The following is a 26,713-nucleotide window of genomic DNA, read 5'->3' as shown; positions in this document are numbered from 1 at the left end:
TGGCCTGCCCCTTATTCTGAGACTGTGTCCCCTTGTTCTAGACTTACCAGCCAGAGGAAACGTCCTATCCACATCTACCCTGTCACACCCTGTAAGAATTTCATAAGTTTCAATGAGGTCACCTCTCATTCTTTGAAATTCTAGAGAATACAGGCCCCGTTTCTGCAGTTTCTCCTCATAAGACAATCCCGCTATCCCAGGGATCAGTCTGGTGAACTTCCATTGCACTCCGTCTATGGCAAGTATATCCTTCCTTAGATAAGGAGACCAAACCTGTACGCAATACTCCAGGTGAGGTCTCACCAAGGCTGTATACAATTGAAGCAATACATCTTTACTCCTGTACTCAAATCCCCATGCAATGAAGGCCAACATACCATTTGCCTTCTTAAATGCCTGTTGCATCTGCATACTAGCTTTTAGTGACTCATGTCCAAAGAGACCTGTCCTTGTTCATCAACACCTCCCAACCCCTCTCCATTTAAGAAATACTCTGCCTTTCTGTTTTTTTCTACCAAAGTGCATCACTTCACACTTATTCACATTATATTCTATCTGCCATGTTCTTGCCCATTCACTTAGCCTGTCCAAATCCCCTTGAAGCCTCCTTGCATCCTCCTCACAACTTACATTCACTCCTAGTTTTGTATAATCTGCAAATTTGGAAATATTACAATTGGTCCCCATATCCAAATCATTTATATAGGTGGTAAACAGCTGTGGCCCAAGCACTGATCATTGTGGTAACCCACTATTAACAGCCTGCCATCCTGAGAATGAGCCATTTTATTCCTACTCTCAGCTTTCTGTCTGTTAACCAATTCTCAATCCATTGCAGTACATTACCCCCAATTCCATGTGCTCTAATTTTGTTTACTAACCTCCTGTGTGAGACCTTATCAAAAGCCTTCTGAAAATCCGAATACCCACATCCACTGGTTCTCCTTTATCTATGCTACAAGTAACATCCTCAAAAAATTCCAACAGGGTTCAGTCCTCGGGCCCCAACTATTTACAATCTATATTAATGACTCGGATGCAGGGATAGAAGGTATTATAGCCAAATTTGCAGATGACGCTAAAATAGGTGGGATAGTAAGTTGCAATAAAGAAATAAGAAATTTACAAATGGATATGGATAGGTTAGGTGAATGGGCTAAAATTTGGCAGATGGAGTTTAACGTGAATAAGTGTGAGGTTATCCATTTTGGTTGGAAGAATAGAAAGGCAAATTATTATTTAAATGGAGAGAAACTTCAGAGTGCTTTGGTGCAGAGGGATCTGGGTGTCCTCGTGCATGAATCACAGAAAACTAATATGCAGGTGCAGCAGGTAATAAGGAAGGCAAATGGAATTTTGGCATTTATTGCTAAAGGAATAGAGTATAAAAGTAGGGAAGTGTCGCTGCAACTGTACAAGGCATTAGTGAGACTGCATCTGGAGTATTGTGTACAGTTCTGGTCACCTTACTTGAGGAGGGATGTAGTTACAGAGTACCACCTCTTTATTGTTACTAATTACTTTCAGTTCCTCATTTTTACAAGTCCCTTGGTTCCCGAGTATTTCTTGGAGATTTTCTGTGTCTTCCTGCATGAAGAGAGACACAAAGTAATTGTTTAGTCTCTCCGTCATTTCCTGATTCTGAACCACAAACTCTCCTGTCTCCGCCTGCAATGGACCCACATTCATCCTTGCTAATCATTTCCTTTTCACATACCTAAAGAAGCTTTTATAGTCCACCTTTATGTTTCTAGCTAGCTTACATTCATAACCTCTTTTCCCTTTCTTTATCAATTTCTTGGTCCTCCTTTGTTGGACTCTAAATTGCTCCAATCCTCGGGCATACCACTTTTTCTGGCAACCTTATAAGCCACTTCCTTTGACCTAATGCAATCCTTAACTTCTTTTGTTAGCCACGGTTGGTTCACCTTTTCTGTTGGGTTTTTGTGCCTTAGAGGAATGTATATTTGTTGTAAACTGTGTAATACTTCTGTAAATAATAGCCATTGCCTGTCTACCGTCAAATCTTTTAATGTATTTTCCCAATCCACCATAGCCAAATTGCCCCTCATAGCTTCATAGTTTCCTTTGTTCAGATTTAAGACCCTAGTTTCAGAATGAACTATATCTCTTTCAAACTTAATGTAGAATTCTATTATATTGTGGTCACTATTTCCTAATGGCTCCTTTACTGAAAGGTTATTAATTAGCCCTTTCTCATTGCATAATACTAAGTCTAAAATAGCCCGATCCCTAGTTGGTTCTTCAACATACTACTCCAGGAACCCATCTCATAAACACTCCAGGAATTCATCCTCCACAGCATTAGTGCTAATTAGGTTTACCCAATCTATATGTAAATTTAATTCGCCCATTATTACTGTATTACCCATGCTCCATGCAGCTCTAATTTCCTGATTTATATCGTACCCAACATTAGCACTACAATTTAGTGGCCTATAAACAACTCCCACCAATGTCTACTGCCCCTTGTTGTTTATTAGCTCTACCCGAACTGATTCTACATCTTGCTCCTTCGTCCAAGATCCTCTCTCACTAATGTACTGATCTCATCCCTTATTAAGAGCGCTACCCCACTTCCTTTTCCCCACTGTCTATCCCTCCTAAAAAAATGAATATCCCTGAATATTCAGTTCCTAGTCCTGGTCACTCTGTAGCCACTTCTCCGTAATGGCAATTAAATCATACCCATTTACCTCCATTTGCCATTGGTCCCGCTCCTAGGTTTGTGGGGAGCATTTTTCTTAAATGCCTAAAAACAGATGTTAGGTGCCTTTAATATGTTAATAAGGGGTTTAACACCTGTTGAAGGGGTTCAGTATAAAAATTGCTACCGAAGCACAGGGCAGTTATCAGTTCCATGGCCACCAACAAATGGTAAATTAAATGAAAAATTATTTTAAAACAAAATCTTTCGGTGGAGCCAAGAAGAGCAGGAATGTTCCCCCAAATTCACAGTTGCCGTTATTGCCTGATTCAACTACCCTCCCCAAGAACTTATATGACTGCTGCATTTTCTCATGGGGCAAGCTGCCTGAATAGGCATAGCTGGCATCAGCAGTTTGCTTGAAGATGTAGGTGAGTTATGAGGCCTATTTGCAGGCCTCAGGCCTCTCTGTTCATTTTGCATCAGTGGAGTTAAAACCACTGATTAAAGAAACAAGGGGCCAATTTTGATCCTTCTGCACTATTTTTTCAGTGAGAATGGAGCAGTAGATGGATCAAAATTCATTAAAAAGACATTGCCCCATTCTCACCACCAATGTCTGACCCAGTCCTAATATTGTCTGGACTCAGAAATAGATGGCCAGGCAGCAGCCTAATTAATTTATGCAAATTGGGGTCCTATGAGAGCTCAACACCATTCTAGAGTTCCAATGGGCATATGTGTGCTGCTTAAGCCCCACTCTTTAGAACTCTGTCGAGCAACCTAACCAGTGGGCCTAAATCCAAATTTATTAAAGGTAAGGTTATTTCAAGATTTTTTTTTTGTGCAGCTTGAGAGGAGTATTAATTAAGAGAATTATTAAAATGCAGCCTGACCATGAAAATGGTTTAAGTCTTGAAGGAAGCTTATCGGGCAGGCAGTGGGCTTGTATGGTAATCTGTATTAGGCTAGCAATTGTAATACAGACTGAAGGTAAATTCTTTCCTACAACCCTATGAAGGGTTTTGAAAGAGTAGATAGGAATAAATTGTTTCCACTGGTTGGAGGGTCAGTAACCAGAGGAGATAAATTTAATATAATTGGAAAAAGAGCCAGGAGGGGGGGAGATGAGGAGAATTCTTCTTACACAGCAAGTTGTAATGATTTGGAATGCACAGCCTGAAACAGCAGTTGATGCAAATTCAATAGTAATTTCAAAAGGGAATTCGATATATATTTGAATAGGAAAAATTTCAGGTTAATATCCCCATCCTCAATGATGGGGGAGCCCAGCACATCAGTGCAAAAGAAAAGGCTGAAACATTTGCAACAATCTTCAGCCAGAAATGCTGAGTGGATGCTCGGTCACATCCTGAAGTCCCCAGCATCACAGGTGCCAGTCTTCAGCAAATTCAATTCACTCCACATGAAATGACTGAAGGCACTGGATACTGCAAAGGCTATGGGCCCTGACAACATTCTGGCAATAGTACTGAAGACCCGTGCTCCAGAATATGCTGCGCCCCTCGCCAAGGTGTTCCAGTGCAGCTACAACACTGGCATCTACCCAGCAATGCGGAAAATTGCCCAGGTATGTACTGTACACAAAAAGCAGGACAAGTCCAACCCAGCCAATTACCGTCCCATCAGCCTACTCTCAATCATCAGCAAAGTGATGGAATGTGTCATCGACAGTGCTATCAAGCGGCACTTGCTTAGCAATAACCTGCTCACTGACGCTCAGTTTGGGTTTCACCAGGGCCACACAGCTACTGATCTCATTAGAGCCTTGGTTCAAACATGGACAAAAGAGCTGAACTCAAGAGGTGAGGTGAGAATGACTGCCCTTGACATTAAGGCAGCATTTGACCGAGTATGGCATCAAGGTGCCCGAGCAAAACTGGAGTCAAAGGGAATCTGGGAGAAAACTCTCTGCTGGTTGGAGTCATACCTAGCACAAAGGAAGATGGTTGTGGTTGTTGGAGGTCAATCATCTGAGTTCCAGGACATCACTGCAGGAGTTTCTCAAGGTAGTGTCCTAGGCCCAACCATCTTTAGCTGCTTCATCAATGACCTTCCTTCAATCATAATGTCAGAAGTGGGCATGTTTGCTGATGATTGCACAATGTTCAGCACCATTCGTGACTCCTCAGTAACTGAAGCAATTCATGTAGAAATGCAGCAAGACCTGGATAATTTCCAGGCTTGGGCTGATAAGTGGCAAGTAACATTCATGCCACACAAGTGCCAGGCAATGACCATCTCCAACAAGAGGGAATCAAACCATCTTCCCTTGACATTAAATGGCATTACGGTCGCTGAATCCCCCACTATCAACATCCTGGGGGTTGCCATTGAGCAGAAACTGAACTGGAGTAACCATATAAATACCATGGCTACAAGAGCAGGTCAGAGGCTAGGAATCCTGCGGCGAGTAATGTTAGGACTGACTGCTCCAGTCAAAGTCCCCCAATCAAAATATACGATTCTGTTTATGGTGTGAGAAACGTACTGTTAATTCAATCTCGTCGCTCCACAGATCGCCTAACATATCACTTTTAAACTTTCCAAATTAAAGAAAGACCCAGCCAAATTGTACCATCTAGTAACCCCCAAATGAGGCTAACCAAACCAGGTGTCTTTAAATCAATAAATTAACTGTTTAATCAGAAAAACTAAATTCTTAAATACTATGAAGATATAAGCAACATTTAAAATAGAAAAAATTAGAGTCCTTGCAATTTACAAGTCAATGTTGCTTGAAGTCCTCACAGCCGTCCGATGGGGAAAAATGTTCTTCCACAGTAGAACAGTCCGTAGTCTAATTCCAGCAGTAAGTGATGCTTTCCGTCCTTCAGCGAATTTCAGCAATTAATGACTTGCAAACACTTTTTAAATGAATCAATTTGATTTTAGAGTTTTTGAGCGATAAAAGATTGTCACAGTCTAACTTCCATTCCTTCAGTTTAAATTACCAGAGATCTCTGTTTTGGCTTGACTTTTTTTTAGAATTTTGAGAGATAATAATAATTAAACAGACTAAAATTCTCTTCCTTCAGTTTAAATGGTTGAGAGCTCTTTTTTTCAGGTGTTAACGCCAGCTGTCTGTCTGTGTTCTCTCATAGAATAGCCTGTCTTCAACTAAAAAGCCAGTTCAAAATTGAATTGTAACCAAACGTATCGCTTGATGCTCACTCCAAGTGGCTGTATGCATGGTAACGAGAATGCACCCTTTGAATTGCAGTCCCCAAATGGTTGTATCCAACGGCAACCGAAAATGCATTTTCTTTAACTCCTGAGGCTTGCTGGTTCTTAAAGCAGTACTGATCCTTTGCCAGCCTTAAAGGCAAACCGCATATTTCCTGGAGAAAAAAAACTACAGGACCATGACAGTAACTCACCTTCTGACTCCCCAGAGCCTGTCCATTATCTACAAGGCACAAGTTAAGAGTGTGATGGAATACTCTCCACTTGCCTGGATGGGTGCAGCTCCAACAACACTGAAGAAGCTCAACACCATCCAAGACAAAGCAACCCACTTGATTGGCACCCCATCCACAAACATTCACTCCCTCACCACCGAAGCACAGTGGCAGCAGTGTGTACCATTTACAAGATGCACTGCAGTAACGCACCAAGCCTCCTGAGACAGCACCTTCCAATCCTTCAACCTCTACCACCTAGAAGGACAAGGGCAGCAAATGCATGGGAACACCACCACCTGCAAGTTCCGCTCCAAGCCACACACCATCCTGACTTGGAACTATATTGCCGTTCCTTCACTGTTACTGGGTCAAAATCCTGGAACTCCTTTTCTAACAGCACTGTGGGTGTACCTACCCCACATGGACTGCAGCGGTGCAAGAAGGCAGCTCACCACCACCTTCTCAAGGGCAATTAGGGATGGGCAATAAATGCTGGCCTGGCCAACAATGCCCACATTCTATGAATTAATAAAAAAAAAAGAGCAGGAGAGTAGAATTAATTGAATATCTCTTTCAAAGAGCTGGCACATGCTAGATGGGCTAAATGACCTCCTTCTGTTCGATATATTTTATGAACCCAGCTTGGAGTCTGATAGGAAGGAAAATAGGAACAGGAGTAGGCCATTCAGCCCCTCGTACATGTTCCGCCATTCAATTAGATCATGCCCGATCTGTATCACAGTTCCATCTACCTGCTTTGGTTCTGTAAAGCTCATACATCACTGCTTATCTTACTCTACACCATAAAAATTATAATCATGTTTACAAGATTTAAGAGATAAATACATCATATATATCCTGAAATCTCACTGAGCTACCAATATAATTTATAACAATCCAACCAACAGTTGGTAAGAATTAGCGCCTCTTTACAACAAATGCTTCATGTAGATTTTCCATTCACCTTGTTGTTTATATAGCCAGCATCTCCCTGTAAACACCTGTTCTCGTCTACGAAGACATGGGTTGTGCTGTTCTTCTTACAACATGCTTCAGGTAGCAGCACATTGGGGAAGAGCTCATGAAAAGTGGAATTCTGTCCAAAATCACGAGGCCCATTTACACCACAGCAGGAAAACTGAAATGACAAGTCATCAACATTATGCCTTTGAAGCAAATTCTGCTTCATTACGAAAGTAATAGTAAAGGGTACAGGAAGCAATCAGGAGAGCGGAATTAGAGTGGGTGGATTACTTGGAGAAAATTACCAGCACAGAATTTGATGGGCTGAAAGGCCTGTTTCTCTGCTTGGCCATGCATTGCAGCACAGCAGGGTCCAATTCTGTCAACACCTGACACCCACTTACATGTACCTTGCAGCAGCCGGGGAATCACTGGACATTAACTGAATCCAGCGGAAAAAGTTCAGCAATGTAAACAAGCCATAAAACTCCAGTCTCACAGTAATGTACCAGGGCTATGTACACTGACTATCAATATGGGTTAGCCAACAGGTCACGATGACCCAGATTCAATCCCAGGCAGTAGCAAGTTGGTTGGCCTTGCGTACGACAGCAGTCAGTGGGCTACAACCCGCACTACAGCCCCCTTGTTAGCGAACAAAAAATGGTTCTTGCTGCAAAGTACTATCCTGTGACCCGAGTGTGGGTGTCAACTGAGGAAGGAATCAAAGTCACTTGTGATGCATTACATGTCAAACTGCCTGTTGATATTTTCACCTGTGATATATCACATGGCCAAGCAGCCTGTCGACACTCACTTGGGTAAGGCACGAATTGGCAGCTCATGCCTGTGGAATTATAGGCAACCTATATAAGCCTACATCAGCATATATCAGCACCTTCAGTGGGACTGGGTGGAAGGAGAGAACTTTTAAAAAATAACTTACGTCCATCATGATGGTGCTCCAGGTTTTTGAAAAGGCATCTGTAGAATTGTCTCCTTTATACTTCATCTGCAATTCCTTTAAGAAATAATCCTTTCTTATCTGGATAGAAATGACAATGTTCAGATTTAGTACACTAATTACTCTCAACTCGCTGTAAAGTAATAGTTTTATTTCAGGTCATTGTACCTACCTGCTTTCTGAAGACTAATGCAAGGACAGCTGCAACTAACTCCAGAATGAAAATGATCAGAATCAGCAGCAAAAACTGCAAATAACAGGACACAATCAATTAATCCTTATGCCTTAAACGATCTGTTTGAGTCGCTATGTAGGGAAGAATTCCGCTGTTTGCCATTTAGAGCAAGATCAGAAATGTACATTAAAACATATAATTGTGGTTTCACTGACAACAGAAGTCTAAAATATGACACTTCAAACAGGAGATATTGAATCTGATGCACAACTTATGGTTTCTGAGTACTTTCTGGTGATGCCTCACATAGGTGACTGGCCTTTGATTTTCATGAGGTTGTCCATCTGTATTCTGAAGCTTTTCGAATCAGGCTGGAAAAATTCAGTTGTAAATTGATTAGCAGTTACCTTGGCTGGAATGTTTCAGGTCCTTTGGCAACGGGCTGGAAGACAGGAAGGGAGAAAAAAGGTGTGGGAAGGCTTCGGGATGCCTGACGTCTTCCTGCTGCCATGCCATTTTGCCAACGGTGGGAAAGTTGACAGTTCACCCTCCCGCCAGGAAGCCAATTGAGCCACTTAAGTGGCCAATTAAGGGCCGCTTACTAACTCTACTGGAATTTTGCCCATGTCGGGGTGGGGGGTGGGGCAGCCTCCGTGTGGGGAGACCGTTCAGTGAAACCTGGTGGCCTCCCAGTAGGTTCCGGGGTGGGAGGCCTCCTTCATGGACACTCCATTGCCCAAGGACAGGCCCCCACGGCAGCAATAGTGGCCCCTAGCAGCAACGGCGCAATCAGCAATCAGCGAGCCTCCCCACACGAATGCTGGGACCTGACTGCCTGGCCCTGGAGTCCCCCAACCCCACTTACCTTTCTTCAAGTGTGCCCAGCCATTGAGGCCCCCACTCTCTGGTGTTGTAGCCTCAGCAAAGGCCACCACTAGTGGTGCCGATGCTGAGGCTGCTGTGCCGCCATTTTTAATTGGACAGCAACCACTTAATTCACCACCACCGCCAGCAATATGCCTCCTCGGGTCCCACCGCTGGCCAAAGCAGGGTCACCTCCTGCTTTTGCCTCCGGCCGCCTCCACAAAATTCAGGCCCTTGTCCCAGTTACCCATTTATTTAGGGGAGGGGACTTAAAACAAATCTGTAAACTTAATCGAATTATAGGTGCAGTGCACAAAATTTATTCTTTATTCAAAAATGTACGATTTGACTCGAATTCGGTAGGTTTTAGAAAACCCAAGGAATTGATCCTCTTTTGTAAGAAAAAAATTCCAACAGTACAGAATGGAATACTGTGTAAGAGATGCAGTGCATAGTATGGATGAACTGGAATCACCAGCAGGGGCCACTCACAACCTACTTTCAATGACCAACTCCATCTCTCTGCTTTGTCAAGGCAAGCCTCAAATATGTAACTGCATTAGCTCCATATTTCCAAAATACTCAAGTTTGCTATTTAGTTAAATCCATTGGATAATACTGGACCTTAGGTGAAGGGTCAAGAGCTACTGTAGAGAATACCACCAAAGAAAAGAGTAGAAGATGAAGAAAGTGAAGAAGGGGTAGTTAAACTTTGTTTAAGAAGTTGTTGATTGTTGGAGGAAGGAAGAATGATGGGAAAGGAGGGGAAGGAACTCCACATGTTTGAGGTAGTGGGAATGATGAATTAAGAATAGGAAAAGTTGGAATGGGTCTTCATTTCTATCTGGTGATGATGTAGAAAAGAATTTGGGGATGGGAGATCTGTAATTTGTTAAGCACAAAGGAAAATTCAGAGGAAAAATTATCCTAGTCATATTGACACATTGATCAAGAAAAAATCCATATGATGCAAGCTACTTTAAAAGATACTTTTAACCTGGGAAATCTTACAGAAAAAGCAGCAGGTCTAATAGAATTCTTCAAAACTAATGTGGCACAATTCTTTAAACCATAGGTTACAGAGGTCTATTCTGGTCTACAGGCAAACAAAAAAATGGTATTTATATAGTGCCTTTCACAAGCACAGGACACGACAAAGCACTTTACAGTTAATTAAGTGCTTTTGAAGAGTAATCACTGTAGTAATATAGGAAACATGGTAGCCATTTTGCAAACAGCAATGAGATAATGGCCCAATAATCTGTTTAAGTGTAGTTGGTTGAGGGATAGATATCGGCCAGGACACCGCAGTGAGCTCCCTTGCTCGTATTCAAATAGAATCTTTTACATCCACCTGAGAGGGCAGATGGGGGTCTCGGTTAAATCTCTCATCCAAAAGATGACAACTCCAAACGTGCAGTGAAGTGTCAGCCTAGGTTATGTGCTCAAGTGTCTGGAGTGGGACTTGAGCCAACAACCTTCTAACCCAGATTGTGCTACCCACTAAACCACGCCCTGGGAATGTGTCAATACTCAAAAGGGGTTCAGGAGAGTTTGTCAATATTTACAGGGGGGCCTGAGAGTGTGTCAATATTTTACAAGGGTCCTTGAGAATGTGGCAATATTTACTGGGGGTCCCTTGGAGTCTGTCCATATTTTATAGGGGTCACTATTTTACGGAGGTGCCCCAGTGGCAAAGTCTGAAAGCACGGCTTTGAATAATTATCTGACTATCAGAAATGATCCCTGTGTTTCTAGAGATGGGAAAACTCCATAATCATCTTTAGTTTATTCAATTCATTTCGTCCAATGGGCTGGTCAGCAGACACTAAGCCATGACATCATTCTAATTTGTATGTTAAGAATTTGAATTAAATTTCAAAGGCAATGTTCTTTTACTACAATGACTTCAAGAGGAAGTTGGATGGCCACCTGAGAGAAACAGACTTGCAGGGGTACGGGAATCGAGCCTGGGAGTGGGGCTGACTGCATAGCTCCATGGAGAGCTGGCATGGATTTGATGGGCCGAATGGCCACCTTCTGCCCATGTATGACTCTATTCTCCAGAGGCTAAATGCATGCTGCCTCTCACCAGATACAAATATGACGAATGACCAGGTGGGCAAGGGACCAGAGGGAAAGTGGCATTTGTGGCATTATAGTCTTTCAAACCTAGCACCTTCAAAAGAAATGGGGAGAAATTTTGGGGCTGCACTTTTTGCTGTTATCCATTGGAGATTTAATATGCATTTGTGCAACTTATCTCATTGATTTTAATTTGGGGGTGAATAGCAGGAAAATACAGCTTGAATTGTAACCATTCTCACACCTTTAAACATCAATCAAAAATAATCTGAAAGAATGAAGATTTCAAGTTGCTGTACGTACAGTCATAAGTAGTTGTTTGCTCTCTCGGATGGCTCCCCAGCAACCTAAGAACCCTAGGAAGAAGAGAATTACCCCGACTGACAGGATGATGTAAGCCCCAGTATAGATCAACGGGTTTGCAGTCACAATGTTCTTGAAGCCATTGGGGTTGGTTGTAACCCAGATGCCAACTCCCAGCAGACAGATACCCCCTGCCTGTAACAGACCATAGTAAGGTTATTACAGAGTTGCAACATCCTGTATTAAAATTCATCAAGAATCCTGTAGTAACCTCCACAGCTCCTGGATATTATTTCATAACTGTTTTTAAGATAAAGTACCCTCTATCGCGTAATACAATTAAGCCGCATTCTAGACTTTAATAAAATTACGCGGTATGTATTTGATTAAATTTATCAAATAACAATGCCTGTTGCCATGGACACAGGTTTTAATATCATTTCTTGTAATTACTAATCTCTACTATTCTCAGAGTTTTCTACCCAAGTGCCTGTTTTGTGCAAATAATCTTTCTCATCTGTTCATAAATATGACTAACCAGTTACTTACAAAAATTAAACAATTGGACAGAAACATGAGGTACTTGATATAGGTCCGAGACTTTTCCATTTGGAATCCAGTTGTTTCAATTGCTTTCAACAGCGTTCAGTCTGAAATGACAATTGAAAGAAGGCCGCAGTTTACACTTTGCAATCATTTAATTGCAAATTTAGTTTGGGTTAATGCCTTTACGTCAGCCTCTGAGTGGCTGAATTACTGCAATAGTAAAAAGACTAACCGACTCATAACAATTCAAAAAAAAAAGTAGAGTAACTACTTTAATTTATGGGTTTTAATACTGTTAGGAATATGGATTATGATACACAGGGCTGAAAATGTTATTGCAGTTCAGCTGTTTGGTGGCAAAATTCCATAGAAAACATCACAAAGGAATGACCATGACTTAACCTAAAACTTTTTTTAAAGCTCCATTATCCCATAATTTCCTTCAGCTCTGAAGTACTTCCTTAAACAACCTGAAACTCGGAAATGGCAACCTCCAATTTTGCTTAATACTCCTGAGATGTAACAGTATAAAGTTTGTTGTAGTTATTTATTTCTAAGGCTCTGTAGTAACAATGTGGATGGGATTAGGATGACATCACTGGAAGGTCGAAGAAGTGGGCCCCATTTGTTTGACTGCCAGTTGAATAAAAACACAACACAAACTTTCCATAATCAGATTTATTACCAGGTACTAAAGGTAATTTATTTGTCAAGTTAGGATGAGCTTGGGGGAGTACTTTATAATATAAACTGAATGGCACAGATTGAATGGTAGTCAGCCTCCATCGTATTGTCATTGTAGCATTGCATTGCGTCATCAAGTGGTTCAGCTTGTGATTCACCAGAAGTGAGTTCCTAATCTCAGCCATAATGTAAGCAAAGGTACTAAGCACGAGGCAAGCTGTCTCCCCAAATGGTGCAGAGGGAAACCGTTATGGACATTAATGCTCATCTTATCCTCACAAAAATCAATTTCCAGGCGACCCCCATGCATGACTTTTCCTCAGGATCACTTCTCCCTGCTGCCCCTTTAACTTACCTAGACTCGTTGGGTTCTATGGTCTTGCCAGCAGATTTACCATCTCTACCTCCCGCAAAGTGTGAGCAGTTCACCAATGAAGGCATACGGCATGCTTGCCTTCATCGGTCGGGGCATAGAGTATAAAAATTGGCAAGTCATGCTGCAGCTGTACAGAACTTTAGTTAGGCCACACTTAGAATATTGTGTGCAATTCTGGTCGCCACACTACCAGAAGGACATGGAGGCTTTGGAGAGGGTACAGAAGAGGTTTACCAGGATGTTGCCTGGTCTGGAGGGCATTAGCTATGAGGAGAGGTTGGATAAACTCGAATTATTTTCACTGGAACGACGGAGGTGGAGGGGCGACATGATAGAGGTTTACAAAGTTATGAGTGGCATGGACAGAGTGGATAGTCAGAAGCTTTTTCCCAGGGTGGAAGAGTCAGTTACTAGGGGACATAGGTTTAAGGTGAGAGGGGCAAAGTTTAGAGGGGATGTGAGAGGCAAGTTCTTTACACAGAGGGTGGTGAGTGCCTGGAACTAGCTGCCGGGGGAGGTGGTGGAAGCAGGTACGATAGCGACGTTTAAGAGGCATCTCGACAAATACATGAATAGGACGGGAATAGAGGGATACGGTCCCTGGAAGTGCAGAAGGTTTTAGTTTAGGCAGGCATCAAGATCGGTGCAGGCTTGGAGGGCTGAATGGCCTGTTCCTGTGCTGTACTATTCTTTGAAGTGTCAGTAAGGGCTGACCATGAAAGTGACTCAGGCCTCAGACAGCTTCCACTGAGCAGGCAATTGAGCTCACTCCATCTAATAGAAACGCTCATATGAAAACCAACCCTATGGTCCACATAATAGGCCACTCCGATCTCCTTTATCAACTTTTCTTTCTGGAATTTATCTGGACTTTCCGTCCTTGCTTGATGTTTCACCAAAAATTTCCTGAGCAACTTCAACCATCTTCCCTTGGCTAATGGCTAAATGAAGCCTTAAACATTAGTAACTCTGGCACTTTGAGCTATTTCCTAAATATAGCTGTCCTCTTCATTTGTGATGATTATTCATAGTTCATTCATACTCAAAGACACACCCTTTTATTCTGTGTGCGGCCCATCACTCCTACGCTGGTGTACTGATTCACGTTACTGGTGGGGTATTGGTGCTGTCCCTGTACAGAGCAGATTTTAACCCCATTTTCCTGTGCACACAGGAAATTCTGTGATGCTGGAAAGCACTGACCTGTGTTGCTGGTGTCACAAAGCTCCACTAGATGCTACGATGACTCTAAAGTCATGCAGCTAGTGGATCAGAGCACAGTCAGGAGGCCATGGTTTGATTCACCATGACTTCCCAAATAATACTGCCATACTGTTATAAGCACTTACATCCATGCATTGCTATATTCTTCAAGGTATAAAACCATGTTTTGAAAGCCAATACTTAATTTTTACCTGTTGATTTGAAACATTACTCTTAGGTTAGAACTATAATAGTACATTTTCCTCTGCTAATATTAGCAAAAAGGTTGGTGCAAGAATAAAACGGAGAAGCTTATTTTTTCACTAAGACTAAAATACTTCTGAAATGACTTTATTGTAAATATTGTTCATCCTTTGTTAGTGTGTCTGAATTGTATCTATAAAAATTTCATAAAAGAGAAACCATAATAAAGACTTCTGGTTATACATGCTTACTATTCATGGAAATAAGCCCATGAGCAAAAAGTATCTTTTAGAAAGTTAAAATTGGAGTTTTATAAACAGATAATGAAGGGTTTGGAAGAGCACTCTGATAAAACAGAATGAAAATCCGTAGGAATCCAATTGATGAGCGAAGGATAATGCAGAATCTTCATTGGAGAATAGAACTAATTAAACTGGAGGCCATTTGCTTCTGTACCTGAAGTGAAAAGATCTCTCTAGATTTACATCTAAATTCATAAAGTCTAAGCTAGTAAAATGCTAGAATCTTGCTTGCCTCTTGTGCAACAAGGATATTAGATTCTATGCATTAGAGTCAGGTTTGTCGTTAGATTCATACTGTAGTTCAAGTTCCACAAACTGCTGCTCTAATTGAAGTTATTCCTTAACAACTGGATTTTGTTTTGCTTAAATTATCTGGTTCTGCAAATGCTAGATGGTCAAGTTTTAGGATTACAAGGTCCGTGTGTTACTAAAGTAAACCATTGAGTAACAGAATCAAAAAACCTGCAGGTAAGTTTTGGAGGCAACATAGAATTTTTTAGCAGCAGGGAAAGGGCATTAGGGCCCAAAACTCCTGTTCCACCTATCTGCCTCTGCCATACACTTCAATCCCTTCTCTCTCTAGAAATGTGTCTAATTATACCTAGAACCCATTTATATATGGGCAAGATTTTAACTCAAAACTCATTCACTTACAAAATCAAAATCGGGCCTGCGCTTACTTCAATAAATTCCCTCTTGAGTGAAAAATTCCATTCCTACTCAAACGCCCTATCTTTTAAATTTGTGTTCCCTGATATTTGACCAACCCCCCTCACTATAGTGAACAGGTTACCAGGGTCCACTTTGTCAATTCCTTCCATAGTAATCAAAACCTGAGAACCCAGTGAACGTTGAGTCTTTCTGAGTCTTTTCTCTGACCCAATAATCCAAGGTTTTACTCTAGTCAGTGCAACTGATGTTTTCATTTCTTCACACTCTCTTCTCTAGGAGAAGAGTGCAAAGTAGGGAAGAATTTGCAGGCTGATTAACAGTTTGTCAGGCCATGACATGGACACTCCTTACATGGCTATAACTATCCTTACACCAGCTGATAGGATGGTTAGTCCTATATGGTGGGAGAGTTTTATGGACTCCCACAACCCGTATGATGAGAGGAGACCATCCACACCCACCGGATGTGAGTAACCCACTGGATGTCAACCCAGGATTCAGAATCAAAATTCCAGTGGAAAATTGTCACCTTCCTGGGATTTCTAGAGCAGGACTCAAACCTTGCACTTTCTGACTCAAGGATAGGGAATGCTACCATTAAGCCAAAGGCTCACTCCTTAGTGAGTGCAGTGACTTGGTGTTTTGACCTGGTGAAGCCAAGCAACACAGTGCAGTGAGACACAGGCTCATCATTCTGGTGGAAGCAACAAGCAAAGGCCAGTTCCTTTTTGTTTTATTCTTTCATGATGTGAGCATTGATGTCATGGCCAGCATTTGTTGCCCATCTCTAATTGCCCTTCCATGGGTAAGGATGGAAAACTAGAGGACAGGTCAATCTTGGCTTTACGCATATTGCCCCAGCTGCTGGCTTACAGGAGCATTGGCAATGATGGGGGAACCAGGTTGCACCTGAAATTAGGACATGCTGTGAGCAGAAAACACAATGGGAAAAAATACACAGGATGGATACATTGAACTTGGTCCCTATTATCCTTTTCTTAGTACTGTGAAATAGCAACCTAGAAATAAAAGATCAATTGTGATGGGAGAGCAGGTTAAGATCATGACACAGGGCAGAATCTTACCATTTTTGAAGATTTTCTGAGGTTGTGACTAGACCCCGCCGTTGATGCCTGTGAGGTCTTACCGGAGGCAAACAATTATGACTCCGTCTCCGGGAGTGCCATCCAATTAAGTACAGCGGGCAGAACATGCACCCAACTGGGCTAATAGGAGGACCCGCAGTGATGCCCTACCACAGCCCCAGCAGGAGAGGTGGGCATTGCTATGGTAGGCAGGAGAATGTGAGAGCGCCTCAAGATAAAGGTGCATCGGAAAATGTTTGAAACTTTTAAAAATACTTGTGGCCTCAGCTGCCAGCCATCATGATGGAGAGGAACCTTTTCCACAGGATGGCCTGCGGCTGCAGCTGTGCCCCGTGGCAGAAGCAGCTCTGACGTGGGGGGTGGTGGGGGGGGGGGGGTTATGAATAGGAGACCTCACAGACAACAACCCAACCCCGCCCCAGCCAGCCATCCGGAAGCCACCACCAGGCACCTGCCGGGATTTGCCCTCAGTGGGGGTCCCATCCGTCGCTGGGAAGATCCCAGCAGCATCCTCACTCTTCCCTGGCACTTACATATTAAATTGGCTACCTCCTGTAGTATAACGTACATAAGCTGTTGCTGGGTAGATTATGTATATATACCTTAAGCATCATCACAGGATGTGATGTCATAAGTCTGAACCTCGGATGGTTCAGTATTCATGTAGATACCTTTAGAGATAGGACCCTGTAAATAAACTCCTGTTACTTTGACCCAAAGTCTACAATCCTCATTTAGTACTAACAGCACACTGACAATATAGTATATGGTGGCAGTGGTAAAATGATTTCTGTAGTGTAAAAAAACGATCGAAAACATCGAAGAGAAGCATAGAGAATTCAATACCCTTACCAGAGAGCTTTGAGTGAGCGACAGGGCCCAACCAGGCCAAGCGTGGCCGAGATGGATTCGAAGATTCAACAGGTCGGGTCTAGTGGCACAACCAGACAGGGAACAGATCAGTATTGTTTCATTTATTAATGATCTATATAAAGTAGCTGAGGATTGTGACTACAGGAGCTTGCAAAAGGAACTGCTTCGGGGCAGAATAGCAATCAGTGTTATAGATCAGTTTCAGCCGAAAGAAGATTTGACTTTGCAAGAAGCCATTCTGTTGTGCAGGCAGGCAGAGATCTGAAAATTTAATCATCTACTCGGTCACGGGGATCAGGGGAGTCCAACCTCAAATCCTAGAATCAGTTGAGTCTGTGGAGAAGACAGAGAATAATGGCACCAGAAGGCCCAAGAGGTGGGGAAAACATCTACAGGCAGCAACACTTAATGGCGATAGATGTGGCTGGGAGCCACACCTGCAGGAAATTTGCCCAGCTCGGGAAGCTGAATGTTTCTGGTGCAAGAAAAGGGGGCACTTTCAGCAGGTCTGTCACAGCAGGAAACAAATGCTGCCGACGAGTTTTTAAAAAAATGAAGTAAAAGAGAAACAAACAATCAATACTCCCCTGGGGAAGTAGAACCATAGAAAAATTATGACACAGAAGGAGGCCATTCAGCCCCTTGTGTCTGCACTGGCAAGTGTAAGAGAAAACAAAGATTACTGGGTAGCAGAAATCTCAATGGGGGAAAATATCAAGTTAGATACAAGAGCAACAGTTTCTGTCCTATCTGACCAAACACCTTGGCTGAGGAAGGAAACGCTAGAATATCCAACAAGAAATTATACGGGCCAGGAGGGATTCAGTTGAAGGGGGTAAGACAACCTTAACACACAGAAATAACACCATTCAGGAAACCCTATATATTATAAAGAACCAAGCCTGTTCACTACTCCATAAAAAATGTAACGCAAGGTGGAAGAAGATCGTCCTAAAAAAACTCTTCATTGGTGGTATGAATACTGAAACAAATGAAAAGGTAATTGAAGCAGAGTTTGGCAAAAATTGAAGAATAGTAGAAGTCCTGCTGATGAAAGATCAGGAAACAAATAAGTTGAGGGGTTTTGCTTTTATTACTTTCAAAAGTCCAGGAGATGGGAGGGATGCAGCCAAGGATATAGAAACATAGAAAAATAGGATCAGGAGTAGGCCATTTGGCCCTTCGAGCCTGCACTGCCATTCAATACGATCATGGCTGATCATCCAAACCCGGTACCCTGTTCCCGCTTTCTCCCCATATCCCTTGATCCCTTTAGCCCTAAGAACTATATCTAACTCTTTCTTGAATATATTTAATGATTTGGCCTCAACTGCTTTCTGTCGTAGAAAATTCCACAGGTTCATCACTCTCTGGGTAAAGAAATCCCTCCTCATCTCAGTCCTAAATGGCTTACCTCTTATCCTTAGACCGTGACCCCTGGTCCTGGACTCCCCTGTCATCAGGAATATCCTTCCTGCATCTAGTCTGTCGAGTCCTGTTAGAATTTTGTAGGTTTCTATGAGATCCCCTCTCATTTTTCTAAACTCTAGCGAATATGAATGGGAAGCCTCTGGATGGAAAACCCATTAAAGTAGAGCAAGCTACTAGACCACCATTTGAAAATAGTAGATGACGTAGAGCACCTCCACCCCGAAAAAGCCTCCGAGGAGGATTCAAGGAGGAATGAGAGATCCACCTCAGGAAAAAGTAAGCATGGTGAATGAAATCAGCAGAAGGAACAGTGCTACCTTAAAAGGAATGTACCATCACCTAAAAGGCCCCTTCCTTCGAGGCTAATGCGAAGTAGAAGAATGGGAGGAAGGGCAAGTGGTTCAAAAGGATCTCCCTCACGCGAAAGGAACAGATGATGCCATCCAGAAGAGATAATTATAAATCAAGAGAATCAGCTACCAGAGAGAGCTGATGAACCGGTGATACAACCAACAACAGGTCACCCAGACGACAGTGAAAACAGAGAACCTGAGTCAGCCAATAGTTTCACTCACCCATAGGAAAGTGAGGAAGAAGAACCAAAAGACTCAATACCCCAAACAAGTGAAAAAGAACACACTATGGCAGAGTCGTGAGAACCCCACAGCATTACAGACCTGATGAATGAAGTCAGAGACTTGGGAGAGATGTAGTATAATGTACATAAGTTGTTGCTGGGTAGATTATGTATATAGACCTTAAGCATCATCACAGGATGTGATGTCATAAGTCTGAATCTCGTGTTGCTCAGTGTTCATGTAAATACCCTAGAGATAAGATCCCTCTAAATAAACCCCTGTTACTTTGACCGAAAGTCTACTGTCCTCATTTAATACTAACAGTACACTGACAATATAGTACACCTGCTACACCATCTTAAGGCACCCTCTCATTCTCCTATCTGCTGCAGCAGCACCCACCTCTCCTGGTGGGATTGCGAACAGAACAACGGTGCGGGTAGCCCTGGCTGCTTTCACCCCACCTCCAGGAAGATCGGCAGAAGGCAGGAACTCATCGGCCCCCAATCTGACGCAGCTCTACCTTTGTCTGAACTTCCTCCCGTTCCTGCTGTCAAAGCTGCCTTGGCTGGACTGGTAAGGTGGCTGTCAGTGGCAGTTAGCTGTCAGTCAGCTAAAAGTGGTTGTTTGAATCGGTGTTAATTACTGTAGCAGCAAGCTGAGTTAGCAGTTGTAACTTGGGTGTTAGTCATAAGCTCTATATAAGTAAACAGTATTTGCTACCACACAAGCAGATGGTCGTGAAAGAGTGCTTCCTTAACAGAGTGCTAAAATCAGGAATTTGGTGTTAGTGGAATTCAGAGCGGAGTAGGAAGAAGGTACTGCTTTTTATTCATTTTTGTTTTAGCCTCCAATAGTGTCTTTTTATCAGAAAGTTAGGAAACTGTAACTTGCTATTACTTTACAAAATTAGTAACAAACTAGATAAATCAATTAATTAATAAAACTAGAATAACTGACTCAATAAAAAAAATTAACTAATCAATTAAATAATGTTAGATAGACATGGCAGGACCAGTGGTGTGCCGTAACTGCACGTGTGGGATTTTGTGGAGAGCACTGCAATCCCCAACATCCATAAATGTGGTAAATGACTGCAGTGTGAGGAACTTCGGCTCAGAGTTATTGAGCTGGAGTCTGAGCTGCAGACACTGTGGGGCATCAGGGAGGGGGGAGAGTTACCTGGATACTTTGTTCCAGGAGGTAGTCATACCCCTTAGGTTAAGAAGAACTTTAGAGTTGGTCAATGGTCAGGGACAGGAGGGTGTGACTGTGAGTCAGGCAGGTATTGGGATCCAGGATGTAGTTATGGAGGTGCTTTGGCCCTTAGCTTTGACCAACAGGTATGAGGTACTTGCTACCTGGGTGGATAAGAACAAGGATTGTAGGATAATGGACAAACTGACCATAGCACCATGGTGCAGGAGGCCATTCAAGTGGTGAGAGAGAAAAAGAATGTGGTAGTGATGAGGGACAGTATAGTCACTGGGATAGATACTATTCTGTCCATGCAGGACTGGGTGTTCCGAAGATTGTGTTGCCTGCTTGGTGCCAGGGTTAAAGACATCTCATAGTAGTTGGAGAAGAACATGGAATGGGAGGGGGAGGATTGAGCTGTTGTGGTCCACGCAGGAACCAATGACATAGGTAGAACTAGGAATGATGTCCTGCTAACAGAGTTTGAGGAGTTAGCATCCAAATTAAAAAGCAGAACCTCAAAAGTAATAATTTCTGAGTGTTACCTGAGCTACACACCAATTGGCATAGGGATATACAGATTAGAAGGTTAACTGCATGACTGAAAGTGTAGTGAGGGAGGCAGGGCTTTTGCTTCATGGGTTACTGGCACCAGTACTGGGAAAAGAGAGAGCTGTTATGTTGGGATGGTCCCCACTTAAAGCGGGCTAGGGCCAGTTTGCCAGTTTCCTGGTAAATCAAATAACTAGGGAAGTAGACAGGGTTTTAATCTAATCGGTAGGGGGGGCAGCAGTGGGAGGATTCAGGAAAGGGTAAATTCAAAAGCAGCAAGGCTGTAGAGCAGAGCAACATTTTGAGTAAAAATAGCAGAATGGGTCAGGAAGAGATAGCGAGAGTAACAAAGGTAATAGGGCATTAAAGACTAAGGTGGTGTCAGGGAAAATGAAAGAAAAGTCAAAGCTAAAGGTACTATATCTGAATGTGTGAAGCATTTGCAACAAATTAGTGGAATTAATAGCACAGATAGAAATTAATAAGTTTAATAGGGGGACATGGGAGCTGAACATGAAACTGTTGACCCCAGAAAACATCAAGGAGCTCAAAAGGGATTACAAAGGTTGGAGAACCATGAAACTCCTTTTCTAGAACTCGATGTACTGGTGGGAAGTGATCAAGGCAAATATCAAGAGGTTCTTCATCCTCAAAGGTGTTCAGAAGGCGAGAGAGAGACAGAGGGAAATGTCCCAACTCTAGGAAAGCATACAGAATCTGTTCCTGCTGCAGTCAATGGAGGTCGAGGTCAAGGAGGATCTCCAAGTGATGAAGGGCCAGCGGGCCTCACTCTTTGTCTCGGAGGTCATCTCCAAGATCATCTTCCGATCTAGACTCCGTTCAGTGGAGCAAGATGAGACAAGCACAGAGAGCTCTGTGATCAGCAGCTGAAAGAAGATGACGGCTCAGTGACATCGTCACAGCATGACATACTAAGGATAAGTAAATCCTTTTCTGCTATTCTGTACGACGTGAAGCCCACAGACAGCACAGCCTCCCAGTCCTTCCTGTACTGGACAAACTGCTAACTCTGGACAAACTGATTAAGGCTGTCAGGTCCTTCGAGAGGAGGAAATCCCCCGGAAGTGATGTTAACCAGTCAGGTCGACACCATGGGACGTGATCGGCTGGACCTGCTGGAAGTTTATGAGAGTATATTCCTGGCTGGCAGCACATCAGAATCCATGAGGGAAGACATCATCACCCTCATCTACAACGAGAAGGGGGAGGGATGAAATCAAAAATTGGCAGCCCATTTCATTGCTTCATCTGGACTACAAAATTCTGTCCAAGGTTATTAACTATCGGGTCAAGTCTGCTCTGGAATTGGTAATTCACCCTGATCAGACCTGCACTGTACCCAGCAGGAAGATCTCTGATAGTCTTGCACTACTCAGGGACACAATCGCCTATCTGCGGGACAGGGGGGGTGGGCATCTGCCTTATCAGCCTGGACCAGGAGAAGGCCTCTGACAGAATATTGCACACCTGCACGATGCACATGCTCTCCAAAATGGGGTTTGGGGATGGAATCTGCAATTGGATCCATCTGTTCTACACAAACATCAGTAGCGCAATTTAAATCCATGTGTGGGAATCAGCAAGCTTTCCGATCAAAGCTGGAGTCAGGCAGGGCTGTCCTCTCTTCCCTCTCTTGTTCATGTGCTGTATGGAACCTTTTGCTGAGTCCATCAGGAAGGATGCAGGCATGAGAGGGGTGACAATCCCAGGCAGCGGAGGCACTCAGGTCAAAGCCTCCCTGTACATGGATGACCTCGCCATCTTCTGTTTGGATTCACTGTTGGTTCACAGACTGATGAGCGTCTGCGACCAGTTTGATGTAGCCTCGGGAGCCAAAGTAAATTGCAGCAAGAGCAACGCCATGTTCTTTGGGAACTGGGCCAATTGATCCTTTGTCTCCTTCACCATCAGGTCTGACTACCTGGAGGTGCTGGCGATATGGTCTGGAGGGGCTGGAGTGTGTACCAAAAACTGGAAGGAGTGAGCAGGCATGGTGAAACAGAAACTGAGAATGTGAGAGTGATGCTCCCTCTCAATTGTGGGTAAGAACCTGGTTGTTGTATGATCGCTTCAAGAGTGATGTCCCTTTAAAAATTCAATATGCTAATGAGCTAAGTACCAGGATGTAGCCATATGACGAGAAGCCATAGTCACTCTGCAACTGTAAGTCCCTAGATAAAGGTTCTGTAAATAGTTCTCTCTGTACTGTATACACTAGTTAGCTGTTAATAAATCTGTTTGAGATCTTCAAGGAATTGGAATCCATGTACTTCATTGTGTTACGTAAGATAACACAAAGAACACATGATATGGTGGCAGCGGTGGTGATAAAATAAGTTAGAATCTTGATGACCACGGGCGAAAGCAGAAAACCAGTGAAGAAACTTATTCTAAAAATGTACCTGAAAAGAGTGAAAGAAATACTGGCCTAAAAATTGGAAAGAAAAAAGAACCTACCTCCAGCTGCAGGAGACAGAGCACCGAACAACAGGCTGCAAATAAATTCCTGTGATCGGGTGAGTCATTGAGCCGATGATCGAGGGATCCTAGTTTTAAAAAAAAGCTTCGAAGTGCTTGAAGAATTGATTTTTTTCAAAGGCTCTGTGGGAGAGAGAAAAAAATGGGGAAACCCCCCAATTCCTTTCTCAGGCTGATCGAGGTTGGCGCTATTACAGGACGCGTCTGGAAAAAAAAGCACGGGAAACACCCAAATGCTGCAGAGTCTCCATTGAAGCTGTCAAGCTGAAAAATCAAGCCTGAACACAGCAGAGTCTCCAGTCACACAGCCAAAGCTTAAAAAACCATTAAACCAACTGTGAAGAAGACAAATAAACTCTAGCAGCCAAAGCTATCAAAAAAATCATTAAACTGCTCAAGCCTGAAGAATATAAACAATCTCTAACAAAAAAATGTAAAGGGAAAAGCCCTGGAACTGCTTATTGAACAACTGTGTAAACATACAGGCCGAAGTGCTGAAAGCAAAGTAAACAGAAAACACTGACAAGCACCTGGTACCCTCCATCAAAGCAGCTAGTCTAAATAAAAGAGAATTTCTTAAAGGGGAAACAGCACTAAGTTAATAGAACAAGTCTTAAAGAAAGTTATAAGCAAAAGAACAGCAGAAAGATGGATATCAAATTTCCCAACATGAACTGGAAGGCCATTGATATCCTATCCGAGATCAAACTTTTTAAACAAAGAATGCAGTTATGCTTCCCAAACCAAGCAGTTGTAGAACCAGAGAAGTAAGCTGTGGAAAATACTGGCAGCAGTTGGAAATGAGGGATTATACAGAATCAATACCTCTGGCTTATCTGAAGAGGACCAGAAAGATCCCGCAAAGAAATGGAAAGTGCTAGAAGAACAGCTTCGGGTAAGAGTGAATTATAGAATTCATCGCCTGGAATTATGTCCTACAGGCAACAGCCACAGGAATCAATAGATCAATTCATCAACAGATGACATAGTAACGGCAACAAATGCGATTTTCCAGAAACTGAGCTGTCGGAGCAAATAATAGAGCTGGTAATTGTCTCAACACCCATTGAAGCATTTCAAAAAGAAAAAGAAAGGTCACAGCATTGATGCTCTGCTAGAAGATGGCCGGAAATACAAAGCCATTGTAGCTGGATAACAGCATCTGCAAGCACTAGATGCAGTCGACAGTATAGGCACGATAACCAGATTGCAAAAAGCAAACAAGCTGTGTGGTAAGTGTGGTTTGTCCCACTCATGGTGAAGTTGTCCTGCATTCCAATACCTGTGCAAGGCATGCGGTGCAAAAGGACACTGGGCCCGCCCATGCAAGAAATCTTGCTCCAAAGAAGCAGCCAGAAGTCTCAATAGGACACAAGCAAACAGAAGACTGATGCAGCAACAGCAGCAAGGAAAGCGCCAGAGACCAGCGTAAATGCAAGCCGATACATGAAGTCGACAGTGAAATTGACCCGAGACAGGGCTCAGAGTGGAGTGATTCTCAGCCAGAGGACGATCAGGCGCTACACATTGTGCACCTGACACATTGTGCTGATGAAGTCAAACAACTGGAAGCTTTTGCTACTGTCAATATCATGTGCTCAAAGAAAGTTGGCAAGCACACACTCAGAACTAAGATTGACACGGGCGCTAGTGCAATTATCCCACTAATCTGAATCCTTAAGGATATGTACCAGGATCATTGGAAATTAATGATCCAACAGACAACTGCAAAGTTAACTGCATACAATGGGTCACCCATCCCTTGTAGTGGCTGACTAACAATACAATGCAGCATCACAAGTCAATATGAAAACCACAAATATTTTACCTGGTAGACACGAGTGGACCAGCAGTGGCAGGGCTACCAGTGTGTACGTATCTCAACATTGTAACTATCCATAAGGTCACCAAGGTGCCCATTACAGCAGAAGAGACAAAGGATACCCACATTGAGTCAGTCCTTCCAGGTTCTCAGTGGCTCTGGTTTGGAGAGTATCAGCCCCTTCCCAGAGACGCCACACCAAGAGAATGAAGATCCAAATTCAGATGGTGAAAGTTCTTTGTCAACAGGCAGTGTTTCTTCACGCTCCAATGACTCAGAAAAACAGACTGACGTTGTAACCACTGAGAAGCAAAGGCTGGCAGTGGGGAGCATTGCTAAGGGGAAATCTCTAAGGACCGGAACCTGCTCTCAGACTAATGGTGCAGTCTGGAAACCCAGCAACAGTATAACCATGCTGCACCCTCACCTCTGCTATCCAGAGAACCACCGGCACCACAACAAGCCAGAATGAACAGGTACCACCATAAGGCCAAGTACTCTTGCCCCAACAAGGCCTCGACCTTGAGCCGCAGACCTTCAGATGCAGAGGACGAGGAGAGGACAAGGAGAGGCGAAGGAAATGCAATGTCCTGAAGAGGCAGAGGAGGAACGAGTTGAAGCATTGTCTGTTGACTCTTCGAGGTGAGATACTAGAACCTTCCAAGAATGACAAAGCCTCAAAAGTGGTCATCCTGAGAAAAGCAACAGAGTATTTTAGCAGGCTAAAGGCAGAGCAACAGAAACTGAATGCAGAAAGGGAGAAACTTCAGAAAAAACAGCAACAGCTGTTGGAGAACACAAGTTCTCCAACACACCACTGAAATGACATATGGACTTCTGCACATGTAAAGTTCATAATATCAATCCCTGTGTCAATAATTTTGATATCCAATTTTATATGTTTTTACTGAAAGCGTTTGAGATTTATATTTAGAAAGAAAGGGGATGTTGTATGATCGCTTCAAGAGTGATGTCTCTTGAAGAATTCAGTATGCTAATGAACTAAGTACCAGGATGTAGTCATGTGACTAGAAGCCATAGTCACTCTGCAACTGTAACTCCCTCGACAAAGATTCTGGAAATAGTTTGCTCTGTAGTGTATATATTAGTTAGCTGTGAATAAACCTTCAAGGAATTGGAATTCACATACTTTATTGTGTTATGTAAGATAACACAAAGAGCACAAGACACTGGTGTCATGGTCTTGTATTTTTTTTCTGG

The 26,713-nt window shown here is 42.9% G+C and overlaps 1 protein-coding gene across 11 annotated transcripts in view; it reads right to left on the bottom strand.

Annotated features, from left to right (window-relative positions):
- Window positions 1-26,713, bottom strand: part of LOC137384082 (tetraspanin-18B-like) — a 154,949-nt gene that overhangs the window by 4,640 nt on the left and 123,596 nt on the right. For 6 of the 11 annotated variants that reach the window (XM_068057663.1, XM_068057666.1, XM_068057661.1 and 3 more), the window contains exons 2-6: window positions 11,997-12,097; window positions 11,448-11,642; window positions 8,193-8,267; window positions 8,003-8,101; window positions 7,058-7,231 (exon numbers count right to left, since the gene is read on the bottom strand). In XM_068057663.1, the coding sequence (XP_067913764.1) occupies window positions 7,058-7,231; window positions 8,003-8,101; window positions 8,193-8,267; window positions 11,448-11,642; window positions 11,997-12,056 (603 nt within the window). In that variant the 5' untranslated portion in view covers window positions 12,057-12,097. Of the gene's footprint in view, window positions 1-7,057; window positions 7,232-8,002; window positions 8,102-8,192; window positions 8,268-11,447; window positions 11,643-11,996; window positions 12,098-17,392; window positions 17,472-26,713 lie in introns of all 11 variants that reach the window. The other 5 variants (XM_068057668.1, XM_068057671.1, XM_068057670.1 and 2 more) reach the window with 2 other exon arrangements.

This window comes from Heterodontus francisci, chromosome 25 (assembly GCF_036365525.1).
Source record: "Heterodontus francisci isolate sHetFra1 chromosome 25, sHetFra1.hap1, whole genome shotgun sequence".
Taxonomy (NCBI): domain Eukaryota; kingdom Metazoa; phylum Chordata; class Chondrichthyes; order Heterodontiformes; family Heterodontidae; genus Heterodontus; species Heterodontus francisci.
The sequence above is the reverse complement of the archived record's forward strand: the minus strand, read 5'-3'. Positions and strand labels throughout refer to the sequence as shown.